At 44.5% G+C, this 18,594-nt stretch overlaps 1 protein-coding gene and 1 long non-coding RNA gene across 2 annotated transcripts in view; one reads left to right on the top strand and one right to left on the bottom strand.

Moving 5' to 3' along the window:
* Positions 1-614: 614 nt before the first annotated feature.
* Positions 615-18,594, bottom strand: part of Blm (BLM RecQ like helicase) — an 80,148-nt gene continuing 62,168 nt past the window's right edge. Inside the window, exons 16-22 of the mRNA XM_021167779.2 lie at positions 16,825-17,015; positions 14,082-14,220; positions 12,085-12,284; positions 11,140-11,332; positions 7,328-7,450; positions 4,486-4,669; positions 615-960 (exon numbers count right to left, since the gene is read on the bottom strand). Of these exons, the coding sequence (XP_021023438.1) occupies positions 783-960; positions 4,486-4,669; positions 7,328-7,450; positions 11,140-11,332; positions 12,085-12,284; positions 14,082-14,220; positions 16,825-17,015 (1,208 nt within the window). The 3' untranslated portion in view covers positions 615-782. The remainder of the gene's footprint in view (positions 961-4,485; positions 4,670-7,327; positions 7,451-11,139; positions 11,333-12,084; positions 12,285-14,081; positions 14,221-16,824; positions 17,016-18,594) is intronic.
* Positions 1,981-4,793, top strand: LOC115031538 (uncharacterized). Its single transcript, XR_003837194.2, has 3 exons — positions 1,981-2,332; positions 3,525-3,649; positions 4,574-4,793. It is a non-coding gene; the product is annotated as an uncharacterized LOC115031538 (long non-coding RNA).

Below are 18,594 nucleotides of genomic sequence, written 5' to 3'. Positions count from 1 at the left end.
TATCAATATTTAATACATTCTTGTGAGCAATCTATTTTTTTTGTTGTTGTTGTTGCTGTTGTCTATCTTTTCCTTCCTTTAAAAAGAGAATGTTTCTCCATTGCCCAGATTGGCCCTGAACTCCTAGGCTCAGGTGATCTTTTTGGCTCAGCCTCTGGAGCAACTGGGACTATTAGCTGTAACACTATACCCAGCCCTAGTGTTGACAATTTGACAGGCAGAAGAACAGCACCTCATGTTTTAATTTGTACTTTTAATTAGGGAGATGGAGTATTTTTCATCTATTTGTGGGCCACTGGAATTTCTTTTGTGGAGACTAGGCTATTCACAGCCTTTGTTCTGCTGTCTTCTATGCTGACTTTTTCTTAATGATTTATAGGTACTCTTTGTATATTATAGGAATTACTATGTAATAGATTTTCTGTTTTCTCTGTCATTTGTCTGTTGGTTTTGTCAAGGCTGTCTCACACAAGAAGTTCTACAGTTTCACAATGTCCCATGCTGCCTTCCCTTGGCTTCAGCCGTCATGTTCCCCTCGGGATTTCTCTGGGGTGGATGATTCAGCCATTGCTACAATTGTTACAGATGCTCTGAGAAACAATGGCCACTACATGTGCAGTAGCACCAAAGAAAATGTTTATTTAAAAATAAGAACTATCACATGAGATACATTTAAATATTAATAGATAGAAGTGAAAACTTCAAATGCTGTAACAAGACTAACAGCTTTCTATTCACAGATGGTCAGATGCTGACAAACAAGATCCATGCGCAGAGAACTGTTAGGAGAAGGCATATGAAGGCCTGAGGAACGTTCTATTTACAGGCTTTGGAGGAGCCATAATCCCCAGTTTTCTACTGGCTGATGATGTTGCTTGAGAAGCACATGAGGCCGAGCGGGATCCAGTGACACCATAGAATTTACTTTTAGAAGACGTTTTTCTGCATGTAGTAGAGCCCCTAAAATGTGGCAAAGAAAAGAAAATTAAAATGCTAAATGAGGCGAAGTTAATAATCTTGTCTGTTAACTTGCCAGGAGAACAAACATGATTTTCCTTGGTCTTAACATTTGTCTGCATTTTCTGTCTGGAAACCCCACGAGAGGGTAAGTTGCCCTACCCCAGTACTCAAGTATGCTCTGAATTTCTTTCTAAAGTATCTCAGTTCATGGCCTGTGACCAACCACAGACTCTCCCTCTAGCCACACCTTCCACAGCCTATAGCCGGAATCCTCTGGGTCTATTCTAACAAAGAGGAAGCTCTCTCTCTCTCTCTCTCTCTCTCTCTCTCTCTCTCTCTCTCTCTCTCTCTCTCTCTCTCTCTCTCTCTCTCTCTCTCTCTCTCTCTCTCGGTTTTTCGAGACAGGGTTTCTCTGTGTAGCCCTGGCTGTCCTGGAACTCACTCTATAGACCAGGCTGGCCTCGAACTCAGAAATTCGCTTGCCTCTGCCTCCCAAGTGCTGGGATTAGAGGCATTAGCCACCACTGCCCGGCGTGAAGACATCTCTTAAAGACCCCAAATCTCTGGCCATCAGATGATACCCTAGAATTACTGCACTGACCCAGATCTGAGCAAGGCAGCTTTGTGGAGAGTGGAGATGGGGCAGAGCATCTGGGTGGCCTCATCCTAGTCACATAGTCCTAGGAAGGCTGCATATGTGGCTCCTTAGGGAGGACCAAGCTGCCTCATGCAGTGGTCTGGCACATGTCAGGGCCACGTAGCCAGCAATTCCCCTGCCCCAACACCCAAAGAACTGCCAACTTGTCCTTTCTGCTTACTGCCTCGTACAAGGAGGGAAGAGGGCCCTGGCAGAGCCTGAGCTGTGCCCGCATATCACTTCTTTGCTGACCTGAGGATATCAATTTTCTTACCCTTGATAAAACAAACAAAAAGTGAACCACCTTGTCAGCTGGTTTACAGTGACAGTGGGCAGTGCAGAGGCGCTCGCTCCATCAGTTGTATAATCCTGGGCAGTTAGTGGCATCCTAGGGCATGCTGCTGGGGTTAGGAAAAGAGTTTTTCAACATTGTAAACCTCCTGCTGGAGGGAAGGCAATCTCACTGCAGATCTGGCGGAGAAGCAGCCTCAAGTTTCCCTCTGCTGACTTCCTGCTGAGGAATGAAGCCCGGAGCAAACCCTGCTGTTTATATGGATTTACAGAATGCATCTGCCAACAGCAGCCTCCATTTCAACGGCTCATCCATTTTCCTCCCACTCAGAAAGCTCAAAACACACCTGGCTCATTGTGTGGCTTTCTGGAGACGTGAGCCCCAGTGGTCTGTTGGGGGTGAAGGGCTCTGGCAAGGAGCCTGAGTATTCTCCCACTGCACAGGTGAGCAGCCCGGGGGCTGGAATCCCCCTCAGGGTGGGCTGGAAAACCTAGAGGAGCAGAGGAGATGCCAAGAAGCTGCTGATGGTGAAGAGTCACCAAGCTGGCAGGCAGAAGAGACCCTCCTTACACATAGACTGACTACACTTAGATGGAAACCGGAGCTGGCTGTGGGGCACTATGATGTTGGCTTTGTTTTCTGAGATAGGGTCTCATGGTACAGACTGGCCTTTGACTGTGCATGCGTGCGTGCGTGCGTGTGTGTGTGTGTGTGTGTGTGTGTGTGTGTGTGTGTGTGTGAGAGAGAGAGAGAGAGAGGGAAAGAGAGAGAGAGAGAGAGCGCGAGCGTGCGTATGCATTTACGTATTTGCTTACTTTTGTTGAGACAGGGTTTCTCTGAAGAGTCCTGGCTGGCCCCAAATGCAGAGATTTGTGTGCCTCTCAACTGCTAACACTGAGACAGGCAGACCATGTGTGGCACTGAACCACAGATTACCTTGCACTCTGATCTCCCTGCCTCCTACCTCCCGAGTGCTAGAGTAAACCTTTATGCCTGGTGCAAATTTGAGTTTTACTCCTTATTAAATCAGATTACAGGCAACATGGCAAAGAGCTCCTTTCTCACAAACAGCTGCTATGCAAATGAAGTAAAGGAGCCAGCAGCAAAGAACAGTGTTGGTCTCTTCCCTCCCAACAAGTAGAAGCCAGATGTCAGATCGCCCACGGTTTCAAGGAGTGTCCACAGACTCGCAGAAGTGAAAGTGTTCTGAGCCATCAGGCCAGGCCAGTGTCCAATCCCACCTCTGAAACGGAGCAGGCGAGACTGGCCTCAGGCAAGCCCTTCCCTCCCACACAACACAGGCCAGGCCAGTTTCCCCATCCTAAACCCAAGGGGGTTGGACCAGAAGCTTTTTAAGGTCTCATGCTCTGTGAGCAACTAAGCAAACGAGTGCTTCCCAAGGGGGAGGAATAAATGAAGGGAATGAGAAAATGTCCTCACTGAGGACTATCTGATGGTCACTTGCGCACTCAAAACCACAAAGTTAAACCACCATTTACAAATGTCTTTAATTGTGTACTCTGGAGGAAGGTTAGCACATGTAAGAAGTCTGTTTATGGATTTAACAAGAAATGACAATTTGGTGACATTGTCTGCCTTTCTCTTCCCCCACTCAATCTTGTTTTTCTCACTCAGAAGGAGAAAAGGTGGAAAACTGCAAACAACAGCTCAGAGCCATGCAGCTTTGGTTCCTGTTCTAAGCAGTTCTGTCACAGTACACACTTCTCTGAGGACCACCATCTCTGGATTGAGGGCAGGAGGTGATGGGCATCTAGCAGGGGAGGAGGAGGAAGAGGGGGAGGGAGGGATTCTTGGACACAGTCCAATGGTGGAAAACAAGCCTGCTGCCAAGACCTGGCCACTCTGACTTCGCTTCTCCTGTGCAGACACGCTGCAGCCAAGCAAAGGGAGGGGAAGACAGAAACCACTTACACAGCCCCCAAGGAAACCTGGCTTGTCTGGCCTTTGGATTTCCCCAAGTGGTCTCCTCTCAGCTATCCCACCAAGACTAGGAGACCCAGTCTCCCGGGCATTAAAAGTAGCAGGGAGGGTGGGGAATGCGCTGGGCTAGCAGTGCTCAGTTAGATTGTAGGAAGCTATGGGCTGGACCTCAGCATTGCATAAACCAGGTGTGATGGCTCACCTGTAATCTCAGAAGTTGGGAGGTGGATGCAGGAAGAATATGAAGTCAGGGTCAAACCTTGGCTTTAAACTAAGTTCAAGGGCAGACTGTGATAGAGGAGACCCTGTCTCAAAAAATAGCAGAGAGACCCAGAGAATCCTGCAGCAGAGGCAGTGTAGCAAACACTTATAGACTCCCAAAAGCCTGAAGGACATGGCCGTGTTATTTACTCAGGGTGTTTCTGATGGGAAATACCTTAAGAAGAATAATTACCTCAAAAGAAACAAAAATTCCAAGGTAAAGTCAAAGTTTGAGAAGTTTTTGCAAATTAGATTACTTAAAAATCCAAAGTCATGTTTTTACTTTGGTTTAGGGGCTAACCATCAATCTATTAACTATTGACTGTTAGAACAGTTATATGCACCCCCCATCCTTCCCCCTCCCCCGGATGCTGCAAAGACATAAAGATCATACCCCTTTGCTCTGAAGCCACCGTGACTAGTTCTTCTCCTCTTGGGCTTTTGGGTGGCTGACATTTTCTTTCTCTTTCTTTCATTTCTAGTTTGATTTGCAAAGTAGTGAGACGATACAGGCGCTCCCTCCTCCTCCTCCTCAGTGTCCTCTGGGGCGCCTCTGGCGCCTGGGGAACCATCCTCAGCTACAAACAGGAAATGTAGACATTTACAGGTGACCCTGGGTTTGGAGCCCAATACCAGCTGCTCTCCTGCTGAATGGACTCAACACCTCAGCAGGAATTAAACATTTTATTTTGAAAAGCTCAAGTATGTTCAATGGCAATTTATATTTAATGAGAGAGAATCAAAACTCATTACTTACAAATTTTTATGATAATTTTCAACTCAACTGGAGATGTCAGGTTTAGTTCACACTTTACTGCATGAGGTCTATGTTATTTTACATTGTGCAGCTAACCCTTGCGAACTGAAGTAACGGCTGCCATAAGTGTTAGCCAATTTTATTTATCATTTTAAACATGTTGAGAAAATAAGTCCAATATAAAAAAAGCAACAAATTCTGTTCTTCATCTTTAACCAACAGCCTCTTAATAAACACACCAGAAAATTCAGTACTGTATTTTACCCCTAAGCCATTTCTCTGCATAATTGTTATGAACACTTGGCATATCAAGCAGGAATTTGGACTGAGTGAACACATACATGTGCAAGGGAGGACGTAATCTCCATCAGTATTGTATCTTAAGGTGCCCACTTCCTGTCTGGTTTGGCAGGAGGGCACAGGGCACAGCTCTTCTGGCCTGCTGTGCCTCACCCTCCAAACCTGGAAACAGGTGCTGTTAGGAGAGGCAGCAAAACTACAGGCGGGTGTGCGCTCGCGCGCTTGCTCTCACTCTAGCTTTTGAGACAGAATCTCACTGTGTAGCTCTGGCTGGTCTAGCACTCACTCTGCAGACCAGGATAGCCTTAGACTCAGAGTTCCACCTGCCTCTGCCTCTAAGTGTGCACCATCATGCCTAGGAGGTGCAATGGCTACCTTGCTTCTGACTGCTTCCCTTAGCAGTCTTGTCTTAAGTCAGCTAAGTCCCCTTTGAAATTAGTTATCATATGAACCAAATATAATTTCCTACCAAGACAAATACACTGAGATGCCTTTTATTAATTACTATATAAAGGAATTTATAAGTCCTATTTCATAGTACTTTGTTATTAAATGGATTAAGCAAATGCTGGGAGCTGGGAGGTGGGGTGGTACATGCCTTTAATCCTAGCATTCTGGAAGCAGAGGAAGGGGTAATCTCTGGGATCTCTGAGTTCAAGGCAAGCCTATTTTACAGAGTGAGTTCTAGGACATCCTGGGCTACACAGAGAAACCCTGTCTGTCTCAGAAAACAAACCAAACCAAAAGACCACCCCCCCTGATCCCTGCCCCAAAAAAAAAAAAAAAAAAAAAAAAAAAAAAAAAAAAAAAGAAGAGGAAATGCTATGGGGAACTTGAGATGCACACTCACTCATTTCTCCCCGTGCTTACCACTTCCATTAGCCTTGAGAAGACTCTTCTAACCCAGCTTGTTAGGGAAACACAATCAATTTGGCAGGTGTGCTAGTCAGTTTTGGTCAACTGACATAGCCTAGAGTTATTGGAGAAGAAGGAACTTTAACTGAGAGAGTTCTCCCACCAGACTAGCCTGTTAGGGATGCTGGGGCATTTTCTTTTCTTTTGTGTTTTTTTCTGAGACAGGGTTTCTTTGTGCAGCCCTGACTGTCCTGGAACTTGCTCTGTAGACCAGGCTAGCCTTACTTCAGAGATCCATCTGCCTCTGCCTCTGCTTCCTGATTGCTGAGATTAAAGGTGTGTGCTAACATTGCATGAGTTGAATTTTCTTGATTGATGAGAAGGAGGAACACAGCCCACCCTTGGTCATGCTGTCCTTGAGGTGGCCCTGAGGTAAATGGAGGCAGAGGCTGAGGAAGTCGAGAGAGGGAACAAGCGAGTCAGCAGTGTTCCTTCATAGCCTCTGTCTTGCTTCAATGGACTACAGCTCAGGACACATAATACAAACAAACCCTCTGCTCCCCAAGTTGCTTTTGATCATAGTATTAATCACAGCAATAGAGACCGGACTAAGACAGCAGGTCCGCTGGGGATGACAACTCAATGTTGGTGTGTGAGCGGACAGCACACGGTGCCCCTTCATCCCCTACAGCAAACTACTCCTTTCCTCAGTCTCCCTCACCCAGTGATCTCTATACCAGTGCCATGGCTTGTGACGAGGCACCACAGGACAGACCTAATGCAGCCTCTGGCAACCTCCGCTTTGATGTCCTCACAAAGTCAGGTTCTCCCAATGGCAACAGTGTTCCATGACACGTCCATTTTCCCAAAGCACGCAAGCGCTACTCTGATATGTTATCTTGACAAGCTTGCTAGATAACAGGTCCCTTCCTTACAGAAGGACAGTGAAGCCCAGTGAGGATGCTGCTGTCCTGCCAGGATCACATAGTGAGGTGATAGTCCATCTGGAATGGGTGCCAGGGCTCATGACTCCTTGGCCACTCACTTTGCCTTACCAAAACAACAGTATGTAGATCCCTCGGGCAGGCACAGAGGCTCCCTCCCACCTGTGCTCCATCAGCAGCTATAATGCCGGGCTTCCTAAATGCCTCAGAGGTGCCTCACACACTGGGACTGTTCTTAGGATTGGAACTTCAGTGTAACAGGTGTAGGATACATTAACTACCTGGTGCCAGCTCAGTGAGACACACTGCTTAACAGTAACACAGTTCTGAGAGGGGCTCACACTGGGAGGAAAAGTAAACAGGTTTGGAGGATACGGAACCTGGCAATGTCCATTCTGAGTACTTCTGTAATACTGGAATCACTTCTGCACCGTATTTTTCCAGCTTGTCTTCGGTAACACCATCAATCTGAAGCAAAACCTCAGGATCAGCAGATAAAGATTCTGTGTGTGGACATAAAATTAAGAATTTAAATCACCACTCACAGAAAAACCACTGAATTCATGTGCATCCGCTCATTTCGCTCATGCTTGTTAAGAGCCAACTATTGCTGGGACTGGATCCATGGGGAGTTTTCTTTTTTTTTTCTTTTTTAAATATTTTTTTATTACGTATTTTCCTCAATTACATTTCCAATGCTATCCCAAAAGTCCCCCATACCTCCACCCACTTCCCTACCCACCCATTCCCATTCTTTTGGTCCTGGCATTCCCCTGTATTGGGGCATATAAAGTTTGCAAGTCCAATGGGCCTCTCGTTCCAGTGATGGCCGACTAGGCCATCTTTCGATACATACGCAGCTAGAGACAAGAGCTCCGGGGTACTGGTTAGTTCATCATGTTGTTCCCCCTATAGGGTTGCAGATCCCTTTAACTCCTTGGGTACTTTCTCTAGCTTCTCCATTGGGAGCCCTGTGATCCATCCAATAGCTGACTGTGAGCATCCACTTCTGTGTTTGCTAGGCCCCGGCATCGTCTCACAAGAGACTGCTATATCTGGGTCTTTTCAGCAAAATCTTGCTAGTGTATGCAATGGTGTCAGCGTTTGGAAGCTGATTATGGGATGGATCCCTGGATATGGCAGTCTATAGATGGTCCGTCCTTTCATCACAGCTCCAAACTTTGTCTCTGTAACTCCTTCCATGGGCGATTTGTTCCCAATTCTAAGAAGGGGCATAGTGTCCACACTTTGGTCTATGGGGAGTTTTCTAAAAGGTGAAGCTAGACTGGAAATGCAGCACACAGGCCAGGAGGCAGGACCCACTGTCCAGTTTCAGCAACAAAGGCACAGATGTCAACGTAGAGGGTGGGAGCCAGCCAAGTGCCTGTGGAAAGCTAGGGTGGGCCCTGTGCTAAGTGTTCAGGCTTCCAGCACACTGTCCCCACTGCCAAGGCTTGTCTAGCTGCAGGACGAATGTCCCCATATTTGTAACCAACACTGACATTCTATGTCTAGCTCTGCAGACACGCACACTCCATCTCAAGAGACACACTGAATCTGCCCCTGCACTGGCTGAGTCCTCATCTGGTCAGTCCCATGCAGGTGAAGCAGGGATAGTACACCATTTTATGGCTCAAAGGTCACGCTGGCTGCTGTTTGGGAAAGAGTAGAAAGGGGTGCTTATTGGCTCTGAAGGAGGAAGAATGGAGCAAGCTGGATGCAGTGGTAGAAACTAAGGCTTGGGTTTGTTCTGAGCCAAGAGTGCTGGCTTTAGAGTAAAAGGGTGCTAATCCCATATCTCTGCCTTGAGCAGAGGGTAGAGTTCAGATCCTTTCCAGTCACTCTTATGCTTAAAGGAAAGTGACAGACTGTGGGATAGAGCAGGTTCATCAAGAGGGATAGTATAGTGGGAGACAAAATGGAAGAAGAAAGCAGATGCAGACCCTATGACCCCCTTGACAAAATCCGTATTGTATCTAGTGAGCTGTTCTAGCTTTAGTGGCCTGGAAAACATAAAATTAAAAGCACAACACGCTCACATAGGACATTAAGGAGACCAGTTAGGAAACTACATTAATTGACAAAAACCCACCATTTTTTATGGATTCTAACTCACATACTGTTTTAACTTCTTTCTTTTGTCTTTTTTGAGACAAGGTTTCTCTGTATAACAGAGCCCTGGCTGTCCTGGAACTCAGAGATGCACCTGCCTCTGCCTCCCATGCTGGGATTAAAGGACTGCACCACCACACCCAGCTTCCCCCTGTTTTAAAAGACTGCCGGGCGGTAGTGGCGCACACCTTTAAACCCAGCACTTGGGAGGCAGAGGCAGGCGGATTTCTGAGTTCAAGGCCAGCCTGGTCTACAGAGTGATTTCCAGGACAGCCAGGGATACACAGAGAAACCCTGTCTTGAAAAACAAAACAAAACAAAAAAAACCAAAAAACCCCCCTGCACTTTGGAAAGCAAGCAGTATCTTATGAATCCTGCTGGACGTACTGCAGCTGTCCTGCACACACTGCTCCCAGAGCATGGGAGGCCTTAAGTACAGCTATTAATAATTAGTGCTGCTGCAGGTCACATTACAGAGTGGAATGTCTTCAGAAAGACGACTGGGCCCGAGGAGATGGCTGAGTCAGTACAGCGCTGCAAAGGGACAGGCATCAGAGCCTGGTTGCTAGCACTCGTGTAAAAGCTGTGCCTAAATCCCAGTGCCTCGGGTGTAAAGACAGGAGACCCTGGGGCTCACTGGACGTTAGCCTAGCAAGCTGTCTAGCCCCGGCCCTAGTGAACGACCCCTGCTGAAAAAAGAACTAGATGGTGTTTGAAGAACAACATATTACTCAGTCTCCTGGTTTCTACACACACACACACATACACACACACACACACACACACACACACACACACCACTCCCCCCCCAAACACACACAAGACATATTAACACAAAAATGTAAAAGTAGACAGGTGGTGAGACCAAGTAATAGGTAATAAATTTGGCATTAATAAAGTATTGTCTTTAAGAAATGACCTATTTCATAGTTTTCTTGCAAGTGACAGATATTTTGATGACCTAAAAAAGATGTTTAGGTTCGATTAAACAGTATCCCATTTTTGTCCCTGAGATGTGCAGTATTCTGGTGTCATGGAGAAGGCACTGGTATTGAACAGAATGGTCAGGGCTGAAGCTTAGCTGTGCTCAGTCGGTGCTCAGCACAGGTGCGGCCCAGGGTTAAATCCCTAGTAAAAGTACCATACAACAAAGCCAAACCCTAACCAATCCCAGGCCGGGACTGCTGGGATGATGCAGGGAAAGCAAGGCCTGAACAGAAGGAGACTGCGTGGCCAGGGTGCAGGGAGAGTAGATGGCTATGTGTGTTCATGAAGGCGCAGCAGCAGGAGACACAGGCAATTACGGCAACTTACTTTCCAGAGATCTTACCACTGACATTCTAGGTTAAGTTATCTCAGTCCATGCAAATAACTCAGATCAGCAAATAGTTCTTAACTAAAGACACAGCAGTGTTATAGATCCAGAGTCAAAGAAGCCTGAAACAGTTCCTTTCCTGTTTAGCTTCTCACTGCAAAGCACTTGCACGGAAATAGCTGAGCATCAGGACGGAAGGCAGACCGCACAAATACTTGACATCTGGCTTTATAGAAGGCAATTATTCACATTCTAGCATTCAGCTTTACAGAAAGGCATGAAATTAAAATTATAGCATATATCTGAACCGTATATATTTTTACCTCAAGAAAGAGCTTAAATGGTGTCTCTGGGTTGAAAACCCAGAGATTAAACCAAAATTTAAAATAGACCAAGACTTACAAAGTCCCTTAGCTCATGCTTCTAAGCCCAACACTCAGGCAGCTTGAGGCTCGAGGATTAGTTTGAGCCATCCTGAACTAAATAATATGCCCCTGTCTCATCATGTCATGGTGGCACATGCCTTTAGTCCCAACGCTTGGGAGGTAGAGGCAAAGGAAGGCAGACCTCTGTGAGTTCAAGGTCAGCCTGTTCTACATAGTGAGATACAGAACAGGAAGGGTGACATAGAGAAACCATGTCTCAACAACAACAAATTAATTAAAAGATCTTGTCTGAGAAACAATAAAGACAAAACACAGATCCTTTAGTAAGATGAACTGGCCAGTAACCTGGGTCAGAAGAGCAAGGCCCACAGGTACCTACCTGCAAGCTTTTTGAGTGTGGCTGTATTAAAAATATTGAAGTAATGGACACCAAAGACTTTCCCCAGCAATTTGCAGACCTCTGTAAGTTCTCCAAGACATTTCTTAACTACCTCTTCTCTCTGGGATACTTTGGCCACTAAAGCTTTTTGTTTTTTAACACTGCTGGAATTTTCCGTTTCCATGAAGTCCACCTTGGTGATAAAGAAAACAGTCAGCAGCGTGAGCAGAGGCACACTTGTACCCAAGGAAGGCTTTTCCCGTTTGTTTGTTTTTAATTTACTTTAAAAAATCCTATTTATTAATACTTTGTGTGTGTACATGAGCGTGCCTGTATGTGTGTCACGGTGTAGAGGTCAGAGAACAGCTTTGCGGAGTCAGTTCTTTCCTTCTCCCTGGGTTCTGGGGACAGAATGCTGGTTGCCAGGCTTGAACGGCAGTACCTTTACCCGTGGAGCAACATTGCCTGCCCTTGCATTTCTTCCCCAGAACAAGGCTGTGCATTCCCTCTTTTTATTTCCAGGGCCGGCACATGAGACCACCTCTTGATAAATGCTTACTTATTTATTCGTTTCTCTCTTTGTGTGCACTTTATATATACACATGGCATGGTGTATCTGTAAAGAACAACTCATAGGTGTCTGTTCTCTCCTTTTTCAATGTAGGTCCCAGAGCTTTAACTCAGATCTGAAGCTTAGTACCAAGTACCCATCCCCACTTGCCAGCCCATACATGCTTTTTCAGAGAATATGGGAAGATTTAGTAGCTTGAATATCTATTAAATTCATTTTGACAAATAGCATATTAATCGGATCAGCTTCAAGATCTCTTTCTAATTAAAATCCTAATATGCTCCAGAGGGAATGTGACTTTGGAAGGATAACAAACTCTGTTATGATATATTACGATACTGTGCGACAGTAAGACGCACGTTTAAAGACCTTACCTTCAAGTGGCCACTCAGCACACTGTGGGCTTTTGTTCCTAGCATCACATAGGCAATTGGTTGGTCATTGGCATTGATATATAAGTCTTCATCCAGGATTTTGTCTAGAATTAGCTTTTTAAAAAGTCTTTCGGCATTATGCCGTGAATATGCAGTCCCCTTCCCAAATATTCCAGACTTCACTTTTGCACTCTTGCTCCCTAATAAGGGTCAAAAGGTTAGATGAGTAATAGAGGCGCAGCGTCATTCAGACAGGAGGCTAAGAAGCCATTCAAGGACATCTGTGGACAAGCAAGAGATCATCTGTTCCACAGGAAACCCCACGGCCCACACAGACCCTACCCTCACTTCTGAGTTACGAGCATATCTGAGGAGAGCTCCAAGGCTCTGTGGTCGCATGTCTTCTTCTCTTAGTGCTGGGGTAGAAGCCCACACCGTGTGCACTGGGCTTGAACTCCACCCCAGTCCCCAACTGCTTCTACTTTTCCTTGTTCTACCACACATGTTAACCAAAAACTAAGCAAAATTAAATTGTTATTTCAAACTGTTGCATTCACAGCTTATAAAATTATACTAGAAAAACTAGCAAAAAAATAAAGAATTCACATAACTGCTGAAAGCTTTATACTATTTTCTGGGGCAGCCCAGGATGCCGTGAAAGTTACTTTAACTCCTGATCGTCCCTTTCCACCTTCCAAGTGCTGAGAGTTACAGGCGTGTGCCACCATACCCAGCTCACAGAAGTTTTAAAAATTATTTTTTACTAATTTATTCATTGGATACACACATGTGCCACAGCATTCGTTGTGGAGGTATGAGGACAACCTTGCAGTAGTTGGTTCTCTCTTTCAACCACACGGGACCCAGGGACTGAACTCAGGCTGTCAGGCTGGGCAGCAGGCATCGTTACTTGCTGAACTGTCTTGCTGGCCCTCAGAGAACTTTTGAAATTTTTTCCAGTGCTGAGGCTAAATCAAGGATTTCACACACAAGACCTCTACCACTGAGCCTTCTAAATACCATCTCTGGTTCTAGTTACTTAAGTATCTATAAAGCACATATTTAAGTCTGTATGTTCAATTACACTGATAAAGAATATACAAATTCCACAAGCAAAACAGCATCTCACCAAATCTCAAAGGACATGGAGGTAGAAGTCTTGCCCCTTTCTCTGCAATTTCAAGCATTTGTTACCCACATCTGGCTTTGTGTGTGTGGTGTATGCATGCATGAGTGTATGTAGATGTATAGGAGAGGTTAGGTCTCTGTCTGAAGCTCTCCACTTTGACTAGACTGGCTAGGGGGCAAGCTCCTGGGATCTGCCCATCACTAGGGTTATAGGCAGATTTTACATGGGTGCTGGGATCCAGACCCTAGGTCCTCATGCTTACTGTAGCAGCAAGCACTTTATCCACTGAGCCACCCCCAGCCCATGTCTGAACTTCTCCTCTTCCTCCACTTCTTTTCCTCCTCCTTCCTTCCTTAAGTTCTTTGGGTTTCTCTGTGTAGCCCTGGCTGACCTGGAACTTGCTCTGTAGACCAAGCTGGCCTTGAACTTAGAGATCTGCCTGCCTCTGCCTCCTGAGTGCTGGAATTAAAGCCATGTGCTAGCAGGCTGTCTGGATTTCTTTATGTAGGTTCTGGGATCAGACTCAGGCCTTTCACTGTCTTGCCAGTCCTATCATCATCATTATTTGTTAATGTGAAAACTTACCTTAGTGACTTTAAATGCACTAATAATCACTTCCTTAGATGATTACTTTTTAAAAATTTTTTTATTTATTTGTTATGTATGTGAATACACTGTAGCTGTCAGACATACAAGAAGAGGGCATCAGATCCTATTACAGATTGTTGTGAGCCACCATGTGGTTGCTGGGATTTGAACTCAGGACCTCTGGAAGAGCAGTCAGTGCTCTTAACCCCTGAGCCATCTCTCTAGCCCTGTATGTTTAATTTGAAGTGATATAATTCAAACAACACAGTAAATAACTTACCCAAGAAAATGTCAACCAGCATGTTCAGAGTAAATCTTCCAGCAGGTCCTATATTTCTTGTTCCTGGTGATGAACTGTGTTCTTGAACAAATCTTATAATATTTTTCACATCATCAGTCACATCTTTCGTTTTATAATCCTATGAATAAAAAAAAAATACTTTCTGCTATAGCTAAGATAACTAGACCCAGGTCACTAGAGCTTAATAGTATGGTAAAACTTAGAATTTGTTTCCACACTAAAAAAAACTAAGGCAGTTTCAAATGTTTGTTATTTTTTCTTCTCTCTCTCTCTCCCTCTCCTTCCTTCCTTCCTTCCTTCCTTCCTTCCTTCCTTCCTTCTTCCTGAGACAGGATCTCTCTGTGTAATAATCCTAGTTTTATCTTGGAACTTAATATGCAGAGCAGTCTGGCCTGGAACTCACAGAGATCTACTTGCCTGTGCCTCTTGAGTGGTAAATGCTCACACTCTTACATTCTAGACTAGAATACAATTAGGCCTCTACATTGGCCATATTTCTGTTGCTTCAGACATGTATCTTGTCTTTCAACGACCTACCAGCTCTGTACATAGAAAAACCTAAGTTCCTCATCCTTCACAGCTCCTGGAGCAGTGCTCTGTCCCTTGTGAGATGAGTCTTTAGGAAGAAAGGCACTGCCATCTGTGCAGGTCACAGATTCTCTCCTCAGTCCTTAGTGCTACTGTAATTTCCCTGCTGTGTAGGCCAGGCTAGTTTTATCTCACAGATCTATCTTCTGGGTACTGGGTTAACTACATGGGCTGCCACCATGACAATCTCTTCTTTCCTAAACTTTTCCTTTTCGTTCCTCTTTGCATTTCCTCAGTGTCTGTCCTCCTTACTAGATGATTCTTCAGCCTTCATCTACCCTAATTCTCCATATTGCATATACCCTAAACTCCTACAACAGAACCTGCAACAGGGCAGCTGCGTGGCAAATAAGTGAACGGATAGCAGTATTTCTAGGGTGAGCAGGTGTAATGGCAATGGATGTATAGATTCCACAGAGTAAACCACTCTCTGCTCTGCCTAGCTCTATATATTTCTGTAACACTTCATAGTATGCTGTATTACATGCCTGCCTCCCTTCACTGGGTATTCCTAGCACACTAAAGTTAGGTTAAATAACATAGCAAGTGTGCAAAAGTCTATAAACAGTGAGGCACCATACATATTAAGACTTGAAACTGTAAGCCAGGTGTAAATGGCTCAGTGCCTGTAACATCAATACTTGGGAGTCTGAAGCAGAAGGATCCCTGCGGATTGGAGGCCTGCCTGTGCTACACTCTGATTTCTAGGACAGACTGGGCTACTATTTTAGGTTGATTTCTGTTGCTGTGATAAAACATTCTGACCAAAGGCAACTTAGGGGGAAACAGGATTTATTCCAGTTTACAGGTATTTCTATCACTGAGGGAAGTCAGGGCAAGAACTGCAAGCAGAAACAATGGAGGAACACAGCTTGCTGGCTTATGTGTAGCTAGCTTTCTTCCTTTCTCTCTTTCTTCCTCTCTTCCTTCCTTCCTTTCTCTTTTCTTTCTTTTTAAATGTTTATTATTTTTATTATGTATGTATTGCTGTTTTGCCTGCATGTGTATTTGTGTGAAGGCGTTAGAAGTCTTGGAGCTGCAACTACAGACAGATGTGAGCTGCCATGTGGGTGCTGGGAATCAAACCCAGGTCCTCTGAAGAGCAGCCAGTGCTCTGAACTGCTGAGCCTTATCTTCCGGACCTTAGCCAGCTTTTATAGACCAGGATCATCTGCCCAGGCAATGATGATCCACAGTAGGCTGGGCCCTCCTACATACATTGATAATAAAAAAAAAACCCCTACAGACATGGGACATGATAACAGGCTAATCTAATCTGGGCAATCAATCCCTCAACTGACTCTCTTCTCAGACGACTATAGGCTGTGCCAAGTTGACAGTGAAGCTAAGTAGGCCAGCTATAAAGATCTGGTCTTTTAAAAAATGAAATAAAGAGGTGGGGCGTGAGTATATAGTTCACTTGCCTAGTATAGCTTGAGGATTTAGGATCAATCCAGTACTGGGGAGACTGTGTATGTGAGAGAGAAATTGCCATAATTTAAGCACCTAGTGAATGAGTTTAACAGTCTCCAAGGTTATTTTAGGCCTGACAATATTAACCTTATCCAGACACCATGTTGTTGTTATTTGAAGACATGATCTCACTTTGTGGTCCCGGGTTGGCCTTACATTCTCTATCCTCCTGTCTCAGTCTCTGGACTGCTGGCATGACATCATCATGGTGTTCTCACTGCTTTTACAGTTAAACAAGTGATTTTCAAAAAGACTACTACTATTACTACTGTTCTGAGACTGAGATCTCTAAATATAGATTATAGTTAAGTTTCAAATACCATGCTTGCCCATGTTGGATTTTTACTTTTTTATTTTTTGTTACTTTTTGAATTAAGTTTTCATGTAGTCCAGGTTGGTCTGAAACACACCATATAGTAAAAGACCATCTTGAATTTATGACCTTCCTGCTTCTGCCTCCTAAGCACTGGGTTACAAACATGTTCCACTATGCCTGGCCTACCTTTATTTATTATTTTACTATTTTTTGAGATTGGGTTTCATAATGTAGCCTTGGCTGTCCTGGAACTCACTGTGTAGACCAGGCTGGCCTCAGAGATCCGCCTGCCTCTGCCTCCCAAGTGCTGGGATTAAAGGCATGCGCCACCACTTAAGTAATTACCTTTGTTTTACAGCAATTGTCACAAGAAACATCTGGGTATTTCTTACAAAAATCAGGGTTGAATCCTTTTTCACCAAAGTAAGCTAAAAGCTGTATTCTTCTGCATTCTGTTATGTTTTCACAGTAATGTACCATGCTATATAGATTATTGACGTGAGTTTCCTTCGTATGATAGTTTCCATCTTTTTCCACTAAAAAAGATGAAGAGCAGAACAAAATTAAATTTTATAGTAGAAAACCAAAAGAATATGAAAACAGTACTTAAAGTAAATTCATAAATAAGAACATTGCTGTTAACAATGCAGTGCCAATGACATCTTTATGCTGCAAGTTACTAGATGTTCAGGTTCGCCTCTCATGGGTTTAATTTTATAGGAATGTTGTACTTGTACCTCCTCTTCATCTTCTTTTTCTTCCAGGTAAAGTCTCACAAGATGGCCTTGAAATTGTGAAATCCTCCTGCCCCAGGCTCCAAAATATTGGGATTTTCATAAGCTATTTCACCCTAAAATGTTTATTTTTTTCAAATTGAAAATTTCTTTACGTTTTTATTACCCCCAATGATGGAGTTAATTCTCTCTCTCTAAGCAGACGTGCTGAGCTGGATATCTAGAGGAAGCAGGCAGAACCCATAGTTGAAGTCCTAGTGCACTAGGACTTCTGAAACTGTGGTCAAGAATCCAGGGGACTTCTAGGGAACTCAAGAGACAGGGTGTCCTAGATTTAAGGGAAATAGCAATGCCCTCATCGGTTGCACATTGTCCAAACTGGTCATTTGAGGTAGTTCATGATTTTAAATATAATATATTTGTGGTGGAGTCACAGGCTTGTGAAGTTGGAACTTTAAAGTTGCTGTGGTGCAGTTCAGTAAAGCAAATATGACAAGGCTGGTGGTACACGTCTGCAATCCCAGCCCAGTCACGAGGCAAGAGGATCATTAGTCTGAAAAAAGCTTGGGTAACATAGCGAGAACCCTGTCTCCAAACAAACAAACAAACAAACAAACAAACAAACAAACAGGACTGGCCAGGCATGGTGGCACATACCTTTAATTCCAGCACTGAGGCAGCAGAGGCAGGTATATTTCTGAAAGTTTAAGGCCAGCCTGGTCTACACAGTGCGTTCTAGGCCAGCCAGGGCTTCATAATTGAGAGCTAGTCTCAAACAACTACCACAACCACCCAACAAAAAGCCCCAATGCCTGGGGATGTCGTTCAGTGGTACAAAGCTTGCCTAGCATGTACATGCAAGGCCCTGGGTTTGATCCCTACCATCCCCCACACGTGCTTACACAAAACAGAAGCTAGGAGTGCACGTAAGCTATTTGAGTCCGAAGTTTAAGAACAAGAAATGAGGCTGGTGAGGCACTGAGCAGGGTAGGTGCTTTCTGTTACACCCGATGACCTGGGTTTAATTCCTGGAACCTACACGGTAAAAGGAGAGAACCAACTCACATAAGTTGTTCTCTGACCACTGCACATGCACAGTGGCATGCACCTGTGCATGCACACACAGGAAATAAATTAAAATGCAATAAAAACCACTGGTGTATACTTTCCATTAATAGGCAATCGTTATTATTAAAGAATCAAATTACTATTTTCCTTCCATTTTCTGAGTATTATTTTTTCAAATGGTTGCTAGGTTATCATGACTTGAATACTTATACTATTTTTTTTTTTTTTTTTTTGAGACCGGGCTGTATAGCCCGGGCTGTCCTGGAACTCACTTTGTAGACCAGGCTGGCCTCGAACTCAGAAATCCGCCTGC

The sequence above is a fragment of the Mus caroli genome, unplaced genomic scaffold (assembly GCF_978045245.1).
Source record: "Mus caroli unplaced genomic scaffold, Mus_caroli_1 scaffold_8, whole genome shotgun sequence".
NCBI classification, from domain to species: domain Eukaryota; kingdom Metazoa; phylum Chordata; class Mammalia; order Rodentia; family Muridae; genus Mus; species Mus caroli.
The sequence above is the reverse complement of the archived record's forward strand: the minus strand, read 5'-3'. Positions and strand labels throughout refer to the sequence as shown.